Below are 18,855 nucleotides of genomic sequence, written 5' to 3'. Positions count from 1 at the left end.
GGGGGGGGAAATGAGGAGCAACCTGCGGCGCCTGGATGAGATGCGCAATGCAGCGCTGTTTGGAAAGAAGAAAAAGAAGACGCCTAAGCAGTGAGTGGTGTTGCCCTTGCGATTAAATGTCTCTCTCCCTCCCCTGCTCTCTGCTGGAGCCATTTAATGAGGTGTGGTGGTTGCGTGCGGGGGGTGATAATTATAATCCGGTGTATCGACCACATTTTGTTTCTCTCTCTCTCTCTCTCTCTCTCTCTCTCTCTTCGCTGTTGCCTCTGCGTACACTTGGATTGCCGCAAGGGCGTACGTGTCCCCATCTCTCGTGGGTGCAGCGCCACGTGGTGGCGGGAGCGGAATAGCGAGCGCGTGTACGAGAGAGAGAGAGAGAGAAAGAAAGAGATGCAGATGAGGTGAGCAGTATGACCTCCGGCGTCGGTGTTACGCGTTTCTTGGCGCTGCAACAGTGGCGGTGTCAGCGTCTCGGTTGACGAGCAGCAAGTGCTGGTGATGTGTGTGCCTGTCGGCCCCGGAGTGGCTCCACCGAAGGGACGCATCTCAGAGTTGCGACTTGTCTCCCAGGGACGTGCGCCGGTGCGGGCCGCCACGCCGCCCAAAGGTATTCTGCCGGCGGTGGTGTTACCGCGGGCGTTGCTCTTCCTTGTGGGGCGAATGCCAGAGGAGTGACGCCATCGGCCGCTGCACGACATCCGAGTCGCTTCGGTGTGTGTGCCCGGCTCCAGTTTTGTCGCCGATGTGCTGCTGCCACTTCGGCGTGGCGCCTTGAGCGNCGAGTCGCTTCGGTGTGTGTGCCCGGCTCCAGTTTTGTCGCCGATGTGCTGCTGCCACTTCGGCGTGGCGCCTTGAGCGGTGCATTGCCGCTCCTGTTGCCCGCTCAGCCTCCCAACGCCGCCATTGTCTTGTCGTTGTGGCGATACAAAACAAAAAAAAAAGGAATTGCCCCTGCAAAGAGAAGGCGCCTCACTCCCGGTTTTGATTTTATTTTCTTCGCTGCTCACTCTTTCTAAATATATATATAAATATATATTGCGTGTGTTTGTTTCCTTTTTGATTTCATTTCCCTACCGCCCCGTGGCCGCAGGTAGTGTGGGAGGAGGGAACGTGGGCGTCATGTTACAGCGTGTCAAGGAGGGCCTGATGCGCCGTATTGCCGCAACGACGATGCCGCCGCAGCAGCGGGAATGCGACTCGTCAAGGCGCAAAATGCCTATTCAGGGGCTGCGGGCCCCCGCAGGCGCGTGCGCTGGGTGCGCAAGCACGAGTGATGCGGTGACAAAGAAGTCGAGGGCGACGCTGGAAGAGGGTTCACCATACGACGAGGCGGATCTTCGCGAAGTGCTGGCGAAAGATCCTGTGCCCCTTGAGGAGGTATGTAGCCTGAGCCGCCATGGTTGCCCGGCTGCGTTTCGCTGCGAGGTGTGGGGCTATCTCACCAGCATCCTGCAACCGCTGCTTTCAAACCGTGCCGCCGTGCTCGCACGCAAACGCAATGAGTACGTAGGTTATGTGCAGAGCAGCTACGAGGCGGTGGACTGGAGCGCCGCGTTGAAGACAGTGGAGGAAGAAGGCTCGGCTGCTTCTGCCGTTGCAGCGTCTGCAGTGCGCGCCAACGCATCTGTGGTGCAAAGAGCAGGGGGACACGATGATATTTCGGCCATGGCCTCGAGCGGTCATCACCTGAGGCAGGTGGGTGTGCGACTTGGCGTTGCAGGCGACTCAGAACTGCTTATGCTGAAACAGATACGTAAGGACGTTCCTCGCATGTCTGCCGGTGTGGCATATCTTCATCATAGTCGTGTCATGCTATCCATCGAGCGAATCCTATACATATGGGCGCTGCGTCACCCAGCGTGTGGTTACGTGCAAGGGATGAACGATCTCATCACCCCCTTCATCAGTGTCGTGCTGGCGAACCGGTTCTGCACCAGCAAGACAGTGGCGGAGTTGCACTCGCTGGGGGAAACGGAGCTGGATGTGCTGCTCTCCACCGAGGCCGTCACGGAGGAGGCGTGGATGTACACAGTCGAGGCCGATACGTACTGGATGGCCTCCTACCTGCTGAGCGCGGTGCAGGAGAACTACACGTACAATCAAAAGGGCCTCTACAGCATGGTGGAGAAGTTAGAGGCGGTGGTGCGTGCTGCGGACGTAAAGCTTTACAAGCACCTGCGCGAGGAGCTACAGGTAGACTTCAAGCAATTTGCTTTCCGCTGGATGAACTGTCTGCTGCTGCGGGAACTCAACGCGACACAGTCGCTGCGTTTGTGGGACTACTACCTTGCGGATGTGGAGAAGGACTGGAGCACCACGCACGTGTACGTGTGTGCGGCGCTACTGATGCGGTGGTCGCCCGCACTCCGCAGTGAGTGGGACTACGGCGTTGTGATGAAGTTCCTGCAGAATCTGCCGACGGAAGAACTAGGTGACCGCGACCTCAGCGCCCTCATATCGCAGGGTGTCATGATGCAGAAGCTGTACAACAACACGCTGAATCATCTCACGCCGTATTGAATATACATACCAAAGCAAAGCAGATACTGCGTCAACGAAGATCTCTCGTGGGAAAGCATACATGCATCGCTCTTACGGATGGGTATATATATATATATATATATATATGTGTGTGTGTGTGTGTCTGTTTGTTTGTGTGCTTGTTTTTTTTTTTGTTTTTTTCGTTTTCTTCTCTTGCTTAGTTTTTTTTGTTTTTTCGTGTTTCTGCCTGTTATGTTATTACTTCCAGACGCCTCGATTTGTCCCCAGCACACATCTAGTAGCCAATGCGGCACCTCCAGCGCCGCCGGTGGGGGAATAAGAAAAGATTTGGTTTCTGACGCGTACACCCGTCGCATGCGCACGCGTCTGTGTGCGGTTGGGTATATGTGCATGTGGGGGTGGTGGGCGTTGCGTAATTGTGGATCTCACGCAACTGTTTCCCACCTGCATATGTCCTCATCCGCTCACCCACGTGCACACACGCACTGCGACTCTTGTCTTTGCCTCTCACTATTGCTCACTCTCCCTCTCTCACTGCACTCACCGCCGCCACCACCACTAGCAGCAGCAACTTGCAAGGGCAGAAGCTCCAACCACACGAGGAGAAAAATAGAAGCATGGTGAAGCTTGACGTGTCACTGCTGCGCTTCCTCGACGACGAGGACTTCCGCGTCCTCACGGCGCTCGAGATGGCGATGCGCAACCACGACGTGGCGCCCACCGCCCTCGTCGAGCGCATCGCACAGCTCCCACACGGCGGCTGCCGCAAGCGGCTGCAGAACCTCCTCAAGCATAAGATGATCCACCACGAGAACACAATGTACGACGGCTTCGCGATGAAGTACGGGGCCTACGACTACTTAGCCCTGCGCACACTCAGCAGGCGCGGCAGCGTCGCCGGCGTTGGCCACCGCATCGGCTGCGGCAAGGAGTCTGATATCATTCTCGTGCAGGACGATGCCGGTCGCGAGTGCGTGTTGAAGCTGCAGCGGCTGGGGCGGTGCAGCTTCCGCACCGTCTCGCGCAACCGCGACTACAAGGGCGGCGGCCGCGCGCGGCACGGCGAGAGTTGGTTCTACCTCTCGCGCCTCGCATCGCAGAAGGAGTACGCCTTCATGCAGGCGCTCTACGACGAGGGCTTGCCGGTGCCGAAGCCGATCGACCAAAACCGCCACGCGCTGCTGATGGAGCTGGTGGCGGGCACGACACTCAACAACATCACCGCCCTCGGCGACGCGGCGCTGGTGTACCGCCGCTGCCTCGATCTGATGCTGAAGCTCGCGGAGCACGGACTCGTGCACGGCGACTTCAACGAGTTCAACCTCATGATCACGGAGGAGATGCGCGTCGTTGTCATTGACTTCCCGCAGATGGTGTCGTTGAACCACCCCAACGCGGCGGAGCTCTTCAACCGCGACGTGGAGAACCTCGCGAACTTCTTCCACCGCCGCTTCAAAGTGACAACGCTCTTCTACCCGACGATCGAGAAGGACGTGGTGCGCAAGGCGGATTTGGACCGCCGCGTGTTTGCGAGTGGCTGCTTCTCCAGCAAGCAGCAGCAGGACCTCGAGCATCTTCTGGAGGGACAGTCGACACGCAACAACGAAGGAGAATGTGAAGCTGAAAGTGAGGAGGATGACATTGAAGAGGCATCTGCTGCTGTTTCCGCCGACGGTCCAATGGAGGAGTTGTCAGTGGAGAGGCGCACCCCCCCTTGTGGTGCGCAGCCGTGTGGCAGCGGTGCCACTGAAGGGCAGAAGGCAGGGGAGGAACAACAACAACAAGAGGAGGAGGAGGAGGAAGATGGTGACGATACGAGTGAGGACGGAACGGGTAGTGAAGCGCGGTCACTGGACGAAGCCGTGGGCGAGGCAGCCATTCAGCGGCGGCTGCAGAGACAGGAGCAGCAGCAGCAGAACGCCAACTTCGCGCAGGACGGCACCATCAACGAGGCGTACGTGCGGTCGCAGTTGCGGCGCGATATTCGGCGCAAAGACAACCAGCAGTTCTACCAGGGCCTCCACCGCAACGTGCAGAAGGGGCGGCAGAAGCAGAAGATACGCCGCCAAGTGAAACAGGCGTTGGGGACTGGCTTCTTTGACTGAAACCAGTGAAACCCCAGTACGCCACTGCCCTTACGCTGTGCCTTACTTGGTTTGTGTTGCCACGGTTAATAGGAAGGAGACAATACGTTTAAGAAAAGAAATGAAGGAAGGATTGATAGTAAAGTAACGAGAAAGTGAGGGGTAAAACCAAAAAAAAGTGCACAGCGTATCTGTCTCAGTCTCTCCTTCATTCATATTGTATATATGTGTGTACGTGTGCGTCTGAGTTTGACTGTGACTGTGTTTACTCGGTCCATGGTGAGTTGATGCGTGCAACCCACATCATCGTGTTCGTTCCTTTCATTATCTCATTTGTTGCCTCCCCGCGAAGTCAACTAACATCATCATTGTCGTTGCTGAGGCCTAGCGAGCAGGACAACTAGATCACACGCACACATACATAGATACACCGCGATTAACAGGAAGATAAAAAATAACAGAAAAGCGATATTAGAGCGTGGAAAGAAGATCGCAATGACTTATCAGCAGTTGGGCTCGGGCCTTAACGCATTCTCTCCGTTCCTGCAGGAGATCACGAACTCCAACATTCTTGGCAGCGAAAACAAGGAGAACATCCACCCTGCTCTTCTTGTGCGCCATTCTGGGAACGGTAAGGGTGGGTGCAAAAATGGCAGCAGAAGCACTGGGAGTCACGTTCAACCCTGCAGTCCATCGATTGTGAGCGGCTTCTCCACCCCTATTACGAACCGCCACCGCCCACATCATACTGGGCTAACACCGGGAAATAATTCAACAAGAATCCCACGGCATGGTGACGCGATGTGTCACACAAACGTCAGCGTTGCAAATGTGTCGTTGCTGACAGGGAGCGACGTGGGAGACGCAAACGACAGCGGTTTCTTTTCGCCACTGAATCCGGACACGTCAACCGTCACTGCTGCAGCAGCCGCAGTAGAAGCCATCGCTCAACAGTCGAAGCTTTGCGAGCTCTTCGAGGGGTGTGTACCACTGCCGCAACAGCCGCGCAGCCTGAACACTAGTGTGGACTCCGTCCTCCTTCCACGAAACGTGCTGCAGGAGATTGACGATGATGACAGCATACAGTCGGTGAACGAGTGCATGCGGACCAATACTTCTATCCCGCCCTCTGCGACTGAGACAGATGATGCACTCATGCAGCTGCAGCAGTCACAGCCCGTTTTTCCCGTACCACAACTGTTTGCCGTTCCACAGCCATTACGCCAGCCCATCGTCACGCAGCACGACGGTCCACCACCTGAATACCCTCGGGTCGGCGGCAGCAGCAACAAAAACCGCCAGACGGTCACGCGTGTGGTGAGCGGCCCGTCTTCGCTCATTGCAGTGGGCGGGCGGCGCGTCCCTATCGACAAGCTGCACCTTCTCCTGCGGCCCTCGACACCCGAACGCGACAGCGACGGCGCTGCTGTACTTTCCGGCTCCGTGCCGCTCGTGCCCTCGGCGCGGCCCACCCCGTCGGCGAAGGCGGTGAAGGTAGTGGCGTCGCCAGCACCAGGGGTTCCCGGCTCTGTTGGGCGGCACCTGCCGTCGCCTCCGCCGCCCAACGGCAACTACCACCAGCAGCAGGAGACCATCGTTCTCGAGTTCCCGAAGGGTGTGCTGATGCGCTTCCAGCCGAACGCCTCGCAGCCGTTCCCGGTGATGGGGCGGCGCTACCTCGCAGCGGTGCGCAGCAGCCGCAGCCCGTACGACAATGTAGCGTACGAGGACGCCGGTTTCTGTGTGCATATGCTGCGGCACTACCCGGACGGCAGTGGGGCTGGGGCTGGGGCTGCTTTGGCGGACAAGGCGATCTATGACGGCCGCATAATTCGTGAGGTGGATGACAACTTGCCAGCCGATGTTGCACGCATGCGAGAATTGGGGGAAGCACGTAAAGTGGCTACTCTGGAGTGCCGCAAGCACTTCCGCTTTCTTAACTTGCCATTCGAGCTGGTGGACGTGCAATACACCTTTGACCTGCACATTTGCATCGTGTACTACCGTATCCAGCCGCAGGAGGGCACGAGCAGTCAACCGAACGTAGCCAGACTGATGCGCATGCTGCAGTTCAAGCTGAAGAGCAAGGTGTACCTGAAGCGGACCTCCGACAGCGAGTGAAGGTGTCAACTGCGTTTTAACCAACAAATCATAGAGTGAGAAGAAGTCGAAGGAGGAGGCGATGTTAAAGAAGAAGAAGATGATGAAGATGATTGTGACGAAGAGGGGGAAAGTGTTTCTCCCACATAAAAAAAAAGAAAACCGGACATGTGTGTATGTGCGGAGGGGAGAAGGAGAGCCAAGACGGAGGGAGAAGATGCACTTTGCAGGCGGCAGCGGAGACTACGTTGTGGCCAACGGAAGAGGAGGAAGGAAGAAGCGGTGAGCGCATTCAGCATCACGGATGTGGAGTGAAGGTACCATCTCTCATCGGTCTGCACCGTATTTGTGGTTTTGTGCAGGTTTCGTCCGGTGCACAAAACACTCTATATATCTTGACATCTAGATAGAAGGGAATAAACACGAATTTTTGTTTTTTTTGTTTGTTTGAGAGGTGAAGATGCGTCTCTCCTTCCGTCGCGCGTGCACAGTCCCCGCCTTAGCGCACACGCACACATACGCGAGCAAGCACGTGCCCCGAACAAAAAAAAAAAACTATAGAAGCACCAGTTCTTTTTTTTGTGTGTTTGGATTCGTTTGTACTCCCCTTTCCCGCTCTGTCTCCGCCTGCAATGCGGCACGGGCACGGGGCCTCACATTTACGTGCTGTTTATTTTTCACATATGTGTGTTCACTCCGTTGAGATGCGGCCTGTCTATCTGTCCCCCTCTGCGCGTGGGTGGGTTGTGTATCACGCCGTGCTGCGCTTGTTTGTTTTTATCGTTGTTGACCTCGACGGCCGCTGGCGGGGAGGGGGCAGCAGGGTAACGTAGAGGGGGGAGGGGGCGGGTACGGGAAAGCAAGAAAGAAAAGCGAATATGATGAAACGAGGTGTAATACGAAAGAAAAACAAATAGAGAGAAGAAGAAGAGGCAAACGAGAGAGCAGAATGCAGCATAGAGCAGTATATAAAGACACCTTACCCAGAGTGTCAAGGACGATGGTTATTATTGATGGTGATTCTTCTTGTTGTGTGGCGGCTGCCTTTCTACCACAAGCACACCCCTCTGATTAGATTCACTCGCCCAAGACGCAATCAAGCAGACAGCCATACATACACCGGAAATGAAGCCTCGTCGCTTCCCTCGTAAACCATTTGTTGTTGTTGTTTTGGTGTTTTGTTACTTCACCTGCCTGTTTGACCAGGCGGCCATATTTAGATGATGATGATGATAACGGAGCGGGCCTGCCACTAGTGCCACTGCCACGGCGCGGTTAAACGCGCAGTTCAGGGAGAGCGCAAGGGACCACATGCTGCTGTTGCTGCAACACGAATAGAAGTACAAGAAGCGTGTTGCAGTAACAGCAGCATGTGGAGTGGAGTGGCGTGGTGGTGCGGAGTACTGTTTCCATGTGTTCTTTGTTTTCCTTGTTTTCTGTCTTGTTTTTTGTTCTCCTCTTTGCGGTTCAGATGTTCTTGTCGTTGATATCGTCGGCATCTCGCCGCTGAGACGAGGCGGTGCGGATGCCGATGGGTAAAACGTGGAGAGAGAAAGGGAGAAAAATAAAAGAGAGAATGTGTATGTATGTATCTGGGAGAGAGAGGTGTGGAAGACATATGACGCGTGCTGTCGTTGTGATACCAGTAAGAGCCTGCAACGCTCGTATTCTCATTCTGATTTTTTTTGTGTGTGTGTATCTGTGATTATTGATTTGTTTTCTTTTTTTTTTTCTCCCCATCTGTTTCTTCGGCGGCTTACCCGTTTCTCATTGGGAAGCACCGAAGAGGATAGAAGGGCCAAAGCAACAGCGTGGGCTTGTCTGTGAGAGAAGGTTTAAGCGTAAAAGGATTGGGGGCGGCATATTTGGTGTGTGTTGTACCATGCAGCGGCGCACAGTAAGCCCCTCGCGTGGCCTCGGCCGAGGGCGTGGCGGGACGCCGGCCGCAGGATTTGGTCGCGCCGGCCTCACCAGGCCGAGTGCGGTCGTGCGGGAGTTACACAAGAACGATGCGGTAAATGCCCAGAGCACGCGCGGGCGCCAAATTGCGTCAGCCATGGAGGAACTGATGGACGACGTCTACGGTGGTGGCGTCAGTCAGCGGCCGCCGCCGCCGCCGCCGGCCTCGATGCGTGGTGGGGAGTACGCACGGTTTAAGACTTCCTTCAACGCATCTGTAGTGCCGCGGAGTTGGCGGAATGGGCCAGTGGATACCAACGGGCGTTGCTTTAACGCCAGTGATCGGAACCTGCTGTGTATGGATGTTCACGTCAACAACAAGCTGTGTGTGGTCGGCTCCGCTGATCATGGCTTGAAGGTCTTCGATATCGCCACTGGAAGGGAAAAGAGAAACCTTTACACCAAAAACTTCGGCCATACAGAGTGGGTGACATGCTGCAAATTCTTCCAGAGCACTGGACGAATCATTTCGGGAGGGATGGATAGCAAGCTGTGTCTATGGGAGTCTACAGGGCCGGTGCGCTGCAGCGATCTCTTAGGACACACCGGCAGCGTGAGTCAGGTTGAGGTCAACGACAACAGCGGCGTAGCCATGAGCAGCAGCTATGATCGTTCGCTGCGACTCTGGGACTGCGCTGCAGGCGGGCGGTGTGTGGCCACGCTGGCCGGCCACAAGGCGCCGGTAATGATGTTCTCCTGGTGCGGCACGCAGGTACTCTCGGGGGATCGGCAAGGCACCACCAAAGTGTGGAATGTTGAAACCGGTGACTGCCTTGCAACACTCGCCACAAAGCGTGGCCAAATCGGGTCGCTGTGGCACCTGCTCCACACCGATGTAGGGCTGCTTTCGGTGATCGGCGACCAGGGCGGCGTCGTCAGCATCCTTGACTTCCAACGTACCGGTAGCAAGCCTGTGTTCCAAGACGTGCTGCACCCTGGGGGTGTTGTGAGCGGCATTCGCTCCGTTGACGAGACGCCGTATTTAGTCACGGCGGGAGCAGACAAAGTGATTCTCACCCTGGACCCCCGCGCAGGCTTTGCGCCGGTGCACCGCCTCACCGATCACCGCGACTTCATATACTCGCTGGAGACTTTCGGACCGTTAATACTCTCCGGTGGTGGTAACGGCTGGCTGCTGGTGCACGACACGGTGACGGGGAAGTGCTGCTATGGACTCGGCGCCAACGCGGCTGCGGTGCGAGAGATATTCGCCACGCCGTCGCACCTCGTCGCTGCCGGAGATGACGGCAACGCGATGGTGTATGACTACATGTGAGGGACAAGGGCAGCCAATGGTAAAATGAAGAAAAAAGGAGGTAGAGAGAGAAATGTGAACGTTGAATATTGGCAGAAGAGGCGTCATACCATGTAAAGTAGTGCAGAGTGGAAAAGTCCTGCTAAAAGATTGTCGTCATGGTGTCTGTTGTTTTTCATTTGCTTCATTTTCCGTGTTACATTTATATTACTCGGCCCCATGAACGATGGTGCTGCACCACCACCACCAGAGTCGGAGTTGCCGCCCTTTACATACGCCCAGGCACACGAACGCATACACATTGTTTCTCTTCCCTGTCATAGTGTCAACTCAACGTGCTTTCCAATCGATTTGTCGGCAAGGAAGCAAAACCGCCTCTGATACTTATGCTTGTTTTTTTTTCTTTTGGTCTTCTTCTTTTTAGTGACTCTGGCGGCAATTTTCACCGAGTCTGATGACGCAGTCCTCTTTTTTTATTCCTTTTGGAAGACTCAGCGCAACTGGAGAAGGGGACATATGAAGGTGCACCTGAGTATAGGGGATGCGTTCTTTATTCGTTCCTTGCTTTAGAGGGAAAGTGGTCTTTGGCTCGTAAACCGTGTCACATTTTCCTTGCTTATGGCACCTGTTATGTGCAGCGTCATGCACGGCTTGTCATTCCCCCAACGAGAAAGGCAAGTGGCCTTCAAAGAGTGGTCCACCTCCCTTGCGGCTCCGATTGTAAGTGGGGGACAGTGTGGCAGGAGGTGATATCACTACCCTCATGAAAAGCCCCGTCTCGTATCTCTGGCAGTGTCACTGGAGCAGCCTCATCTTCGTCACGCCAGGTGAACTGCCCTTTGATGTAGCACCTTTTGTGCCTTGTCTCTACCACGTAGAACAGTTGGGAGGTTGTCACGCTTCATATTGCTCCTGCTGTTCGCACCTCGTTTCAAGACTGTGTGTTTTGGGACTCTGGCAGTGATTGCAGACCCTCTGAACGTACAGCTCATACATCCTGTGTTGCTGGGGCTACGTCTGTCCATGTACGTGCGCTGCAAAATGCGCGCGCAGCGGCTCCAACAGGTGTCGTTGTTTTGCGTGATTCCACCTCAGTGAGAGCGCTGTGAGTAATGCTGACCGTTTCCAATTGCTCCTGCACAAAGACTGGGCACGTAGAATGGCTCCGGTTGTTATAACTGACCTCCTCTTGAGTTCCGTTTCCTTTGTGTTTTTGGCATGAATCCCTACAAGTGCTGTCGGAACAGCGTATGGGTGACGTGTAGGTGCGCAACGCCACCAAATGGTAAATCAATGGGTGCGTGTCTAAAGGGGGGGAGGGGTAATCAAGCATGGTGTCTCCTGGTCACCCGCTTACCCGTATTCGTGTTGTTAATCCAATAGCTGGATTGCCAACCCATTATCCGACTTCATCTAAATTTCTACGTGTGTTTTCCTCTGTTTGCTTTGATCTTGGCATCGACGAGCAGGAGTACAGCTGTGAGCCTTAACAGATCACACGATGGCTTGTCAGCGACCGCGGCTGTCACTGAGCAACTGTCTCCTCCCAACATCAGTGGACTGGGTGGCAATGCGTGCTCTGAAAGAATGGCACCACAACTTCCAGACGGGCCTCTCTCCTTTTGGTTCGTCAGCGGAGAGCGCCGCAACAGAGGCATCCCCATTTTGGATCTCAACTAGGGTGGCACGCATGTTGTATGCCGCTTCACTTAACGAGAGGTCTTCATCGCGTGTGACGCGCGGTACTCACAACAGAAATGTGCATGACAAACCGAAAGAGGAGGCCAAAAGTAAAGGAAAGGAATACACTATTAATACAAGGCGGCTAGTGAACGTTTTTGGCTCTTCATTTATCAATGCAGCTGACACATCTATCTGCTCCATGTTGGACTCCGCCACATGTGTATCCTACAGGGTGCCTGTAGATGAAGCTGGCGACGTTCTGTGGTCACTGTTCAACGTGTTAAACAGTCAGGCTGTTTACAGTGCTGCGGCTACATCTGATGTATCCTTTAAGGCGGCAGCACGCTATGCCGTTTCAAAGGGCCTACCCTTGTTGTTTCACTCGCCCTACTGGCTGGAGGGTGAGGGGCTGGAGCGGCGGTGGAAAGATGTGAGAATTGCCCCAAACATTCCACCCCTTTATGTCAATTCAGGCTCCGACTGGTATGTCAATGCGGAGCAGACCTCCGATGCCTCGCGTTTTGATTGTCGGTCATGTGGCCCGCACCGTCGACATCAGTGTCTCTCAGGCAGCGGGGTGCATTATGTCTCGTGGGAATTCTCAGAAAAGCTTGCTGAAGCCTTCTCCGACACGCGGAAGGATCTGAACGAACCCAGTGAGAATGTTTCGGAGGAAAATGGTCTCGGTAGGACTGTCCCGAATTATGAACAACAGCAACAACAGCAGAAAGGGCAGCAAATCTATGAAAACCCCAGCAATCTGTGGCTTGATGTAGAACTCGTCGAGTCAGCTGGGTTCTCTTTGCGCCAAGCTGCCGTTGGTGTCGAGTTGCCGCCTTCCCAACTGAGGGAACGGGTACGTGTGCAAGTGAAGAAGGATATTTACAAGACAAAAAGGGCGCTGCGAAGATCAATGGTCGTGGTGAACGCAGAGTTCATTGTCGAGCGTGAGGTGTTGTTGGACCTTATTGCATACAAGCCTGTCTGCATTGGTCTACCACCAAGCACCTTTCTGGGTGAGGCCACAATCGTTCAGCTGGCGCTGCTATCATGCACGATGAAGTACACTTCCTCCACTTGGCTCAGCGCCAGCGTTGCACAGAGAACGCAGTTGCGCGGGCGGGGAGGCAGTGAGACAACTGGCGTTGAGGTGGCTCTCAGGCACAGATCATACGCCGCCACGTCAACGGCTGTTTTAATCAACGCAGACGAACTGGATCTTTCACAGGAACGCATTGCGGAGCTTAGCTGCTTTGCTGTGCCGGGGGGTGGCCCTCTGCCGTATCATCACAGTTAAAGCTGAGGAATGGGTGTGGCCCGTCCTCCATGCCATATTTGTTTGTTTTCCTGGCTCGCCTTTGGCTTTGTATTCCGTCTCCCCCACATCTGTTCGTGCGATATGGCTGGTGGAGCGACAACACCATCGTCTCCGCCTCTTCCGGACTCTTTGAGGACTTCCTTTTTTTTCTACCCTCCCCCCCTTTGCTTTGTGTTCGCATGCGTGGTTGTACTGTAAAGGGAAGGATAGAAAGGGAAACAAAAAAAAATAGCACACTACTGGGCGACAGAAGCACATCAAGGAATAGATTTTTTCTACGAGACTCGTTTTTTTTTTGCTTTTTTTTGGGGGTAGGTAGAGCGACGCACTTGCCGGCCCGCCCGAATAGGAGTGCACTGCAGATAATACACAAGAAGTGTGGGTTGCTGCACGTGCCGGTGTTTTTGAGCACACATACACATACATACACACATCCGCACACACACTTGCAGTCGTAGCATCGCATGGAGCAGAGGATAACCGTTGCGGTTCGTATTCGACCCCCGTTAGAAAAAGAGCGCTTTGAGCCGCTTTGCGCCCGCAAGGCTGACGATGGTCAGACTATCGTAATCAAGAGTGAAGAGTCCATGGGTGAGCCTGTGACGTTTCAATTTGACGACGTTTACGATGGCAGCGATTACCAGACTGACGTATACGAGCAGTCAGTTCAAGAGCTTGTCGATCACGCCCTCCAAGGGGCAAACGCAACCGTTCTCACGTACGGTCAAACAGGGAGTGGCAAAACATACACAATTCTCGGCTCCATGTCTAACGGGCAGCTGACGGACGAAGCTGGCATTTTCCCCCGTGTATTTCATGATCTATTCACCTACAAGGAGGCAATACAAAACCAAATACATATGGCTATATTTCTTTCAGCTGTGGAACTATACGTAGAGGATGTGATGGATCTCCTTGCGCAGCGAAAAAAAATAAAGCTTCGTGAGACGCCAGAGGAGACTATTACACCTGGCGTCAATACTGTTGAGGTGCTGTCGATGGAAGACGTGATGCAGAACTTCAAAAAGGCCAATGCATACCGCTCCGTTACATCCACAAAAATGAATGACTCTAGTTCGCGGTCGCATGCACTTTTTTTTATTGATATATTTCAGGTGCCAATAAAAAGCTGTTCACAATGCCCAACGAGGGAGCAGCTGATTGACGCGAACGGTATACCCATCAACAGTGGCATCAAGGGTCTCGTGCGGTCACGCATCGCTCTGGTGGATTTGGCTGGCAGCGAACGTGTCAAGCGGTCAGGTGTAGAAGGCCAGGCGATGGTAGAAGCGCAAGCCATCAATAAATCACTCTCCGCACTGGGAACGACTATAAACGCCATGTATGTAGAAAGTAATCACATTCCTTTTCGAGAGTCCAAGCTGACAAAGCTCCTCAAGCCGTCTTTTGTGGATCGATCATCGCGGCTTCTTCTTATCGGTCAGATTTCCCCGCCAAGCTGCAGCGCACAGGAATCACAAGGGACATTGCGATTTTGCGACCGTGTTAAAGGGTTAAAAGCAGGCAAGGTGACTGGCATCCTCGACCCTGAAGAAGAGGAACGTTATTTACGATCTCTTCGCCAGCACGATGAACTCTCCGCGGACCTACGCATTGCCGGTGTGCTGTGTTACTACAAGCCGCAACGCCCTCAGGTCATTGCAAAGCTCAAAAATATCAGCGTGACAGAAGCCCGCAACACGTCCATCGCTGCATTGCAAAAAGACGCCGACAAACTAGTAGCACGCAAAGAGGCAGAACAGCTGCGGAAAATGGAGGCGCAAGTTGCACGGGAGCATGAAAAGATGGCACAGACATTTGCTGATGAGATGAATCGCATGATTGAGGAGTACGAGACAGAGGCACGTGAGGTGAAGAAGGCTAAGAAGGCCGCAAAACGCTTGAAGGAGGCACAAGAAGTCGAGGTGGAGGAAAAACTAACGGAGGCGAAGAAAGCAAAGAAATGCCGCTTGAGGTTGGAGGAAAAATTGGAACAGTTGCGTTCCGCCTTGGAGGAGGCAGGTGTGCTGGAGACAGAAATGGATCACGAGTGTGCTCACGGCACCGATGAAGTTGCGATGCGGAGTGAGGAACCCCTCAGGGGGGAGAAGAAGTCGCGAGACAACGCAGTGCATACGCTGGTGGAGAGCTTCCACTCGCATGCGACGGAGCTCGGCCACCTCCACGACTTGTACGCACAGCGTCTGGGTGCGACGCAACGGCAGCGCTCGCAGGTGCGCCGCACGAAGCTGTTGAGCTCCACCGCTCTTATGGAGAGCACGCTGGTGTACGACATCATCGACTTCATGATCGACCGTTCCGTCGACATCGCGGACGGCGTTACTAATGCGTCGCAGCAGTACTCGTGGAACGACATTGAAGGCCTCAGCAGCATGCTGCGGAGCGGGGAGCAGTGGTACCCGCCGTTGGTGGCGCAGGTGGGCGCGGCTGCCGAGAGGTGTGAGCAGAGCGTGTACCACAATGCCACCTTTCTCAGCTCCGACGACAGCGATGAGGAGAACTCCCACTACCCTGGCGAAACCCGGAGACGTTACGTTGAAGGAAGAAGCGCGGGTCGAGGCAGCATCGACGACGGCCGCGATGGCTCCTTCGCGTACAGTGAGGCGTCTGATCTGCCTCCGCCCACACGTGAGGCAAACGCCCTTGCAGATGCAGAGGGCAGAGGGGACGGCGACGTTGATGCTGACGGTAACGAGGGGGAGGATGAACTTGGGCAGCGCAGCAACGAGGCGGATGAGCCGAAGGACGAAACAGAGATGGCCAAGGCGGAGAAGCTCCAAAGACGCAAGAGGCAGGACCAGGAGTACCTCATGCGTGTGTACGACTCGCCGACGCTGGTGCAAGAGGTCATCAAATTCCTGCGCGGTGGCACTGTCATGCTGAAGCACGGGCGCAACGGCAAGCCGCACCGCCGAGTCTTCTGGGTTGCCATTTCGCAGCACCAACGCAAGCTGCAGTGGGCGGATCCCGACACCAAGGGGGCACTTGACCGCTCCTCCATAGACCTCAGTGATGTGAGCTACATTCAACTTGGCTGCTTCAGTAAAGTATTCAAACGTTACCCGTCGAATGACTTCGACAGACCCAGCCTTCTATCGTAGCTTCTCTCTTGGTATGAGGGGCGGCAGCCGCACCGTTGATATTGTCGCCGACACTCTTCCCGATTTCGAGGCGTGGGTCGTTGGTCTGGCTAACCTGGTGCGCGTGGACCCTGTGTGGGGCGGGAGGCTTGATGTCACGAAGGAAGCGGACTTCGCGCGCCTCGACTGCTTCGCGGCGGGTCTCTGCGAGAGCAACTACATCTACCCCACACAATACATTATGCTCAAGAGGCGCGTCCACCGCATCGCGGCAAAAACGCTGAGCGCACTGGAGCAATGTGGAAACGACGCGGCGAAGGCACACAAGATCCTCCGCGGAATCCACCCCCCTGCCGTGAATGAAAAAGGTGCAGTATACCTCACAAAGGGAGAGTTGCGGTTTATTGGGCGCAACGACATGGATATTATGCGAATCACAAAGGTGTGGTTGATGTTCCAGCAGATGAACCTTGTCTACGACGATGGTTTTATTCCAGCCACGACGTTCGGTGTCACTGAACGTCACTGACTCCCGCTGAGCTGAAGGAGGGAGGTGCCCCACACGTCGTTCCCACATACGTCTGTGGGACTGCGTAGCATCGGGTTGTGGTTTTTGTAGCTTGGTTGCTTCTTTCCTTTTATCTACCCACACGGACGCTTAGCAGTGGTTGCGGCTCCCCCTCACCGGTACGAGACGCTTGTGTGCGCATCAGTGATGCTTTTTGGTTCTGATTCAGCGCAGTGTTGCAGATGCATGTGTATGTGTGTGGGGGTTTGTTATATGTACCAGGGAGGGAAGGAAGGAGGGAGAGAAGGAGGGGTCCCCATCTTTGTGTTCTTCTGAGCAACTGCTTTCACCGATTCAGTTACGCACACACCACACACCCCACCCCTCTGTTTCTGTCTCTTTGGAGGCGAGGGGCCCAGCTCCGGGTGTGGTCGCTCGTACCGCATTCCTCAGGAGGACTGCACGCTCCCTTCGCACGCCACCACATATTTCTGCACCCGAGCTTTGACACTGCACAAGATGCACCCTCCCATCTGGGCGTCCTGTTTGCAAGACTTTCAGTGTGTTTCCTCTTCTGTTGCGGCCTACAAGGCAATGGCCAACCAAAACCCTCGTCGTCATGCTTCTTTTGTCCAGGTAAGAAATACAAGCAAGAAAACAAGGCAATTGTGTCCTATGGCCGGCCCAAAGTCCAGGTCGTCGGTGCTCATCGCTGTTGCGATCAGCATCCTGCTCGTTGTGTCACCGGTGCACGCGTGGTGGTGCACTGGGCACATGGCGGTGGCGGAGATTGCCAGGCGTCACCTCGACCCCCCGGTGGCCGCCTTGGTGGAGAAGATGTCAGCCAAGCTCAGTGCCAGCGGGCCGTTCCCAAAGAACCCTGACTTCGTGCAGCTGTCATGCTGGGCGGACGACCTCAGGTCCTATGGGCTCCGGGTAATGGGGGAGTGGCACTATAGGGACACACCGTACAACCCGGAGAATATCATCCTCAATAAATCACTTGTTGCGACCGACAACGTGGTGACTGTGCTTCAGAGTTTGGTGAAAACACTGAGTGGAGAGAATGCCCCGGAGTATGTTGACAACTTTGCGCTTGGAAACATCATCCACTTCTACGGTGACATTCACCAGCCGCTGCACACCTCCACATTGGTGTCGTCTCAATATCCAGAGGGCGACCAGGGTGGCAACCTCATCAACGTGGTGTTTAAGGGCAAGGCGATGAAGCTACATGCACTGTGGGATTCCATGTGTCAGAGTCCGGAACTTAGCCTGCCGCGACCCCTTGGTTCACCGCAGTACAAAAAGCTAATGAAATTCGTCGACTACCTGGAGGAGACGTACAAATTCACGGATGAGGAGAAGGCGGAGAAAAGTGTGGCCCTTATGGCGAAGGAAAGCTTCAAGTACGCCACGACGGTGGTCTACCCCGGTGTCAGAAACGGCACGGTCATTGACGATGAGTACACCAAGAAGTGCAAGGACACTGCGGAGGCTCGTGTGGCGCTTGCCGGTTACCGCCTGGCAGCACAGCTCAATCATCTGTTTGCCGACGCGGCGCCTTCCGACGCGGCTACCCCTCCATGGGGCATTGCGCCGCAGTTGAGGAGTATCCGAAGAGCTCTTTCGGTATACCTGGGATTGCCTTTTTGGTAGAGTGAGGTCTGGCGTCATCTATTTACTATAATTTTTTTGTCGGTGGACGAGGAAAATTATTTTGCAACTGAATGGGGAAGGTCTCTTTAGCTAGCCCAGTTTGACGTCAGTGTTTATCAATTTTATTCACTTATGCGAAGATGGATTGATGGAAAACGTCCGAGTGTATATGTGCAGAGATGAAGGTGTTCGGTGGGGGTGAGTGGTGCCACACATCGCTAGTGTATGTTTTTTTCATTCTTTTTTTCTTTCTTTCCGACAAAGAAAAACGCTTTCCACTATATGTAAGAACCCTTGATGTTGCTTGTCTTAAAATGCACCGGAGCCGATTTACTTTGTTTTTTGTTTTTCGCACTTTTGCCACCTCACCGACGTGTGAGTTATTTCAATGCCATCACGGGCTCCCTCCATGACTGACGATAAGCGCTCGCTCGCATGCATTGTTTTGTTCGTAGTCTTCTTTATTCGTTAGGCGATGGACGGTACAGCCTTTATCGACGGCAAAGAGGTGCCGTGTGTCATGACGCCGAAACAGGTGCTGGTGTTATTTCCAACGGGCCTCACCACTCGAAGCGCGGTGTAGGCTCGCCGAGTAGATCTCAGCCCCAGGAGCCCTACCAGAGGGCCAATGCGCGGCCACCCGCTGCTCCTACTGCTGCGGCGGTGACGGTGACAGCGGCGGCGGG

General features: G+C 54.6%; 8 protein-coding genes across 8 annotated transcripts in view; all 8 read left to right on the top strand.

Annotated features, from left to right (window-relative positions):
* DQ04_01811070 (hypothetical protein) overlaps nucleotides 1–39 on the top strand; it is a gene marked incomplete at both ends in the record, with an annotated part of 627 nt that extends 588 nt beyond the window's left edge. Inside the window, one exon of the mRNA XM_009311187.1 lies at nucleotides 1–39. This exon is cut by the window's left edge and continues 588 nt beyond it. Within this exon, the coding sequence (XP_009309462.1) occupies nucleotides 1–39 (39 nt within the window).
* Nucleotides 40–1,119: 1,080 nt separating this feature from the next.
* Nucleotides 1,120–2,520, top strand: DQ04_01811060 (putative GTPase activating protein; the record flags this gene model as incomplete). The annotated part of the gene is made up of 1 exon (XM_009311186.1): nucleotides 1,120–2,520. The coding sequence occupies one exon, from the start codon at nucleotides 1,120–1,122 to the stop codon at nucleotides 2,518–2,520; it is 1,401 nt and encodes a 466-aa protein (XP_009309461.1).
* Nucleotides 2,521–3,119: 599 nt separating this feature from the next.
* Nucleotides 3,120–4,607, top strand: DQ04_01811050 (putative conserved RIO1-domain protein; the record flags this gene model as incomplete). Its single annotated transcript, XM_009311185.1, has 1 exon — nucleotides 3,120–4,607. The coding sequence occupies one exon, from the start codon at nucleotides 3,120–3,122 to the stop codon at nucleotides 4,605–4,607; it is 1,488 nt and encodes a 495-aa protein (XP_009309460.1).
* A 474-nt stretch (nucleotides 4,608–5,081) lies between these two features.
* On the top strand, nucleotides 5,082–6,707 carry DQ04_01811040 (ESAG8-associated protein; the record flags this gene model as incomplete). Its single annotated transcript, XM_009311184.1, has 1 exon — nucleotides 5,082–6,707. One exon carries the CDS (start codon nucleotides 5,082–5,084, stop codon nucleotides 6,705–6,707), a length of 1,626 nt encoding a protein of 541 aa, XP_009309459.1.
* A 4,694-nt stretch (nucleotides 6,708–11,401) lies between these two features.
* DQ04_01811030 (hypothetical protein) lies at nucleotides 11,402–12,880 on the top strand (the record flags this gene model as incomplete). Its single annotated transcript, XM_009311183.1, has 1 exon — nucleotides 11,402–12,880. One exon carries the CDS (start codon nucleotides 11,402–11,404, stop codon nucleotides 12,878–12,880), a length of 1,479 nt encoding a protein of 492 aa, XP_009309458.1.
* A 485-nt stretch (nucleotides 12,881–13,365) lies between these two features.
* On the top strand, nucleotides 13,366–16,023 carry DQ04_01811020 (kinesin; the record flags this gene model as incomplete). Its single annotated transcript, XM_009311182.1, has 1 exon — nucleotides 13,366–16,023. The coding sequence occupies one exon, from the start codon at nucleotides 13,366–13,368 to the stop codon at nucleotides 16,021–16,023; it is 2,658 nt and encodes an 885-aa protein (XP_009309457.1).
* A 220-nt stretch (nucleotides 16,024–16,243) lies between these two features.
* Nucleotides 16,244–16,531, top strand: DQ04_01811010 (putative kinesin; the record flags this gene model as incomplete). The annotated part of the gene is made up of 1 exon (XM_009311181.1): nucleotides 16,244–16,531. One exon carries the CDS (start codon nucleotides 16,244–16,246, stop codon nucleotides 16,529–16,531), a length of 288 nt encoding a protein of 95 aa, XP_009309456.1.
* Nucleotides 16,532–17,185: 654 nt separating this feature from the next.
* On the top strand, nucleotides 17,186–18,169 carry DQ04_01811000 (putative single strand-specific nuclease; the record flags this gene model as incomplete). Its single annotated transcript, XM_009311180.1, has 1 exon — nucleotides 17,186–18,169. One exon carries the CDS (start codon nucleotides 17,186–17,188, stop codon nucleotides 18,167–18,169), a length of 984 nt encoding a protein of 327 aa, XP_009309455.1.
* Between the last annotated feature and the right edge of the window lie 686 nt (nucleotides 18,170–18,855).

The sequence above is a fragment of the Trypanosoma grayi genome, assembly GCF_000691245.1.
Source record: "Trypanosoma grayi strain ANR4 Tgr_181_V1, whole genome shotgun sequence".
NCBI lineage: Eukaryota > Euglenozoa > Kinetoplastea > Trypanosomatida > Trypanosomatidae > Trypanosoma > Trypanosoma grayi.
This window is presented reverse-complemented; position numbering and strand designations above follow the sequence as displayed.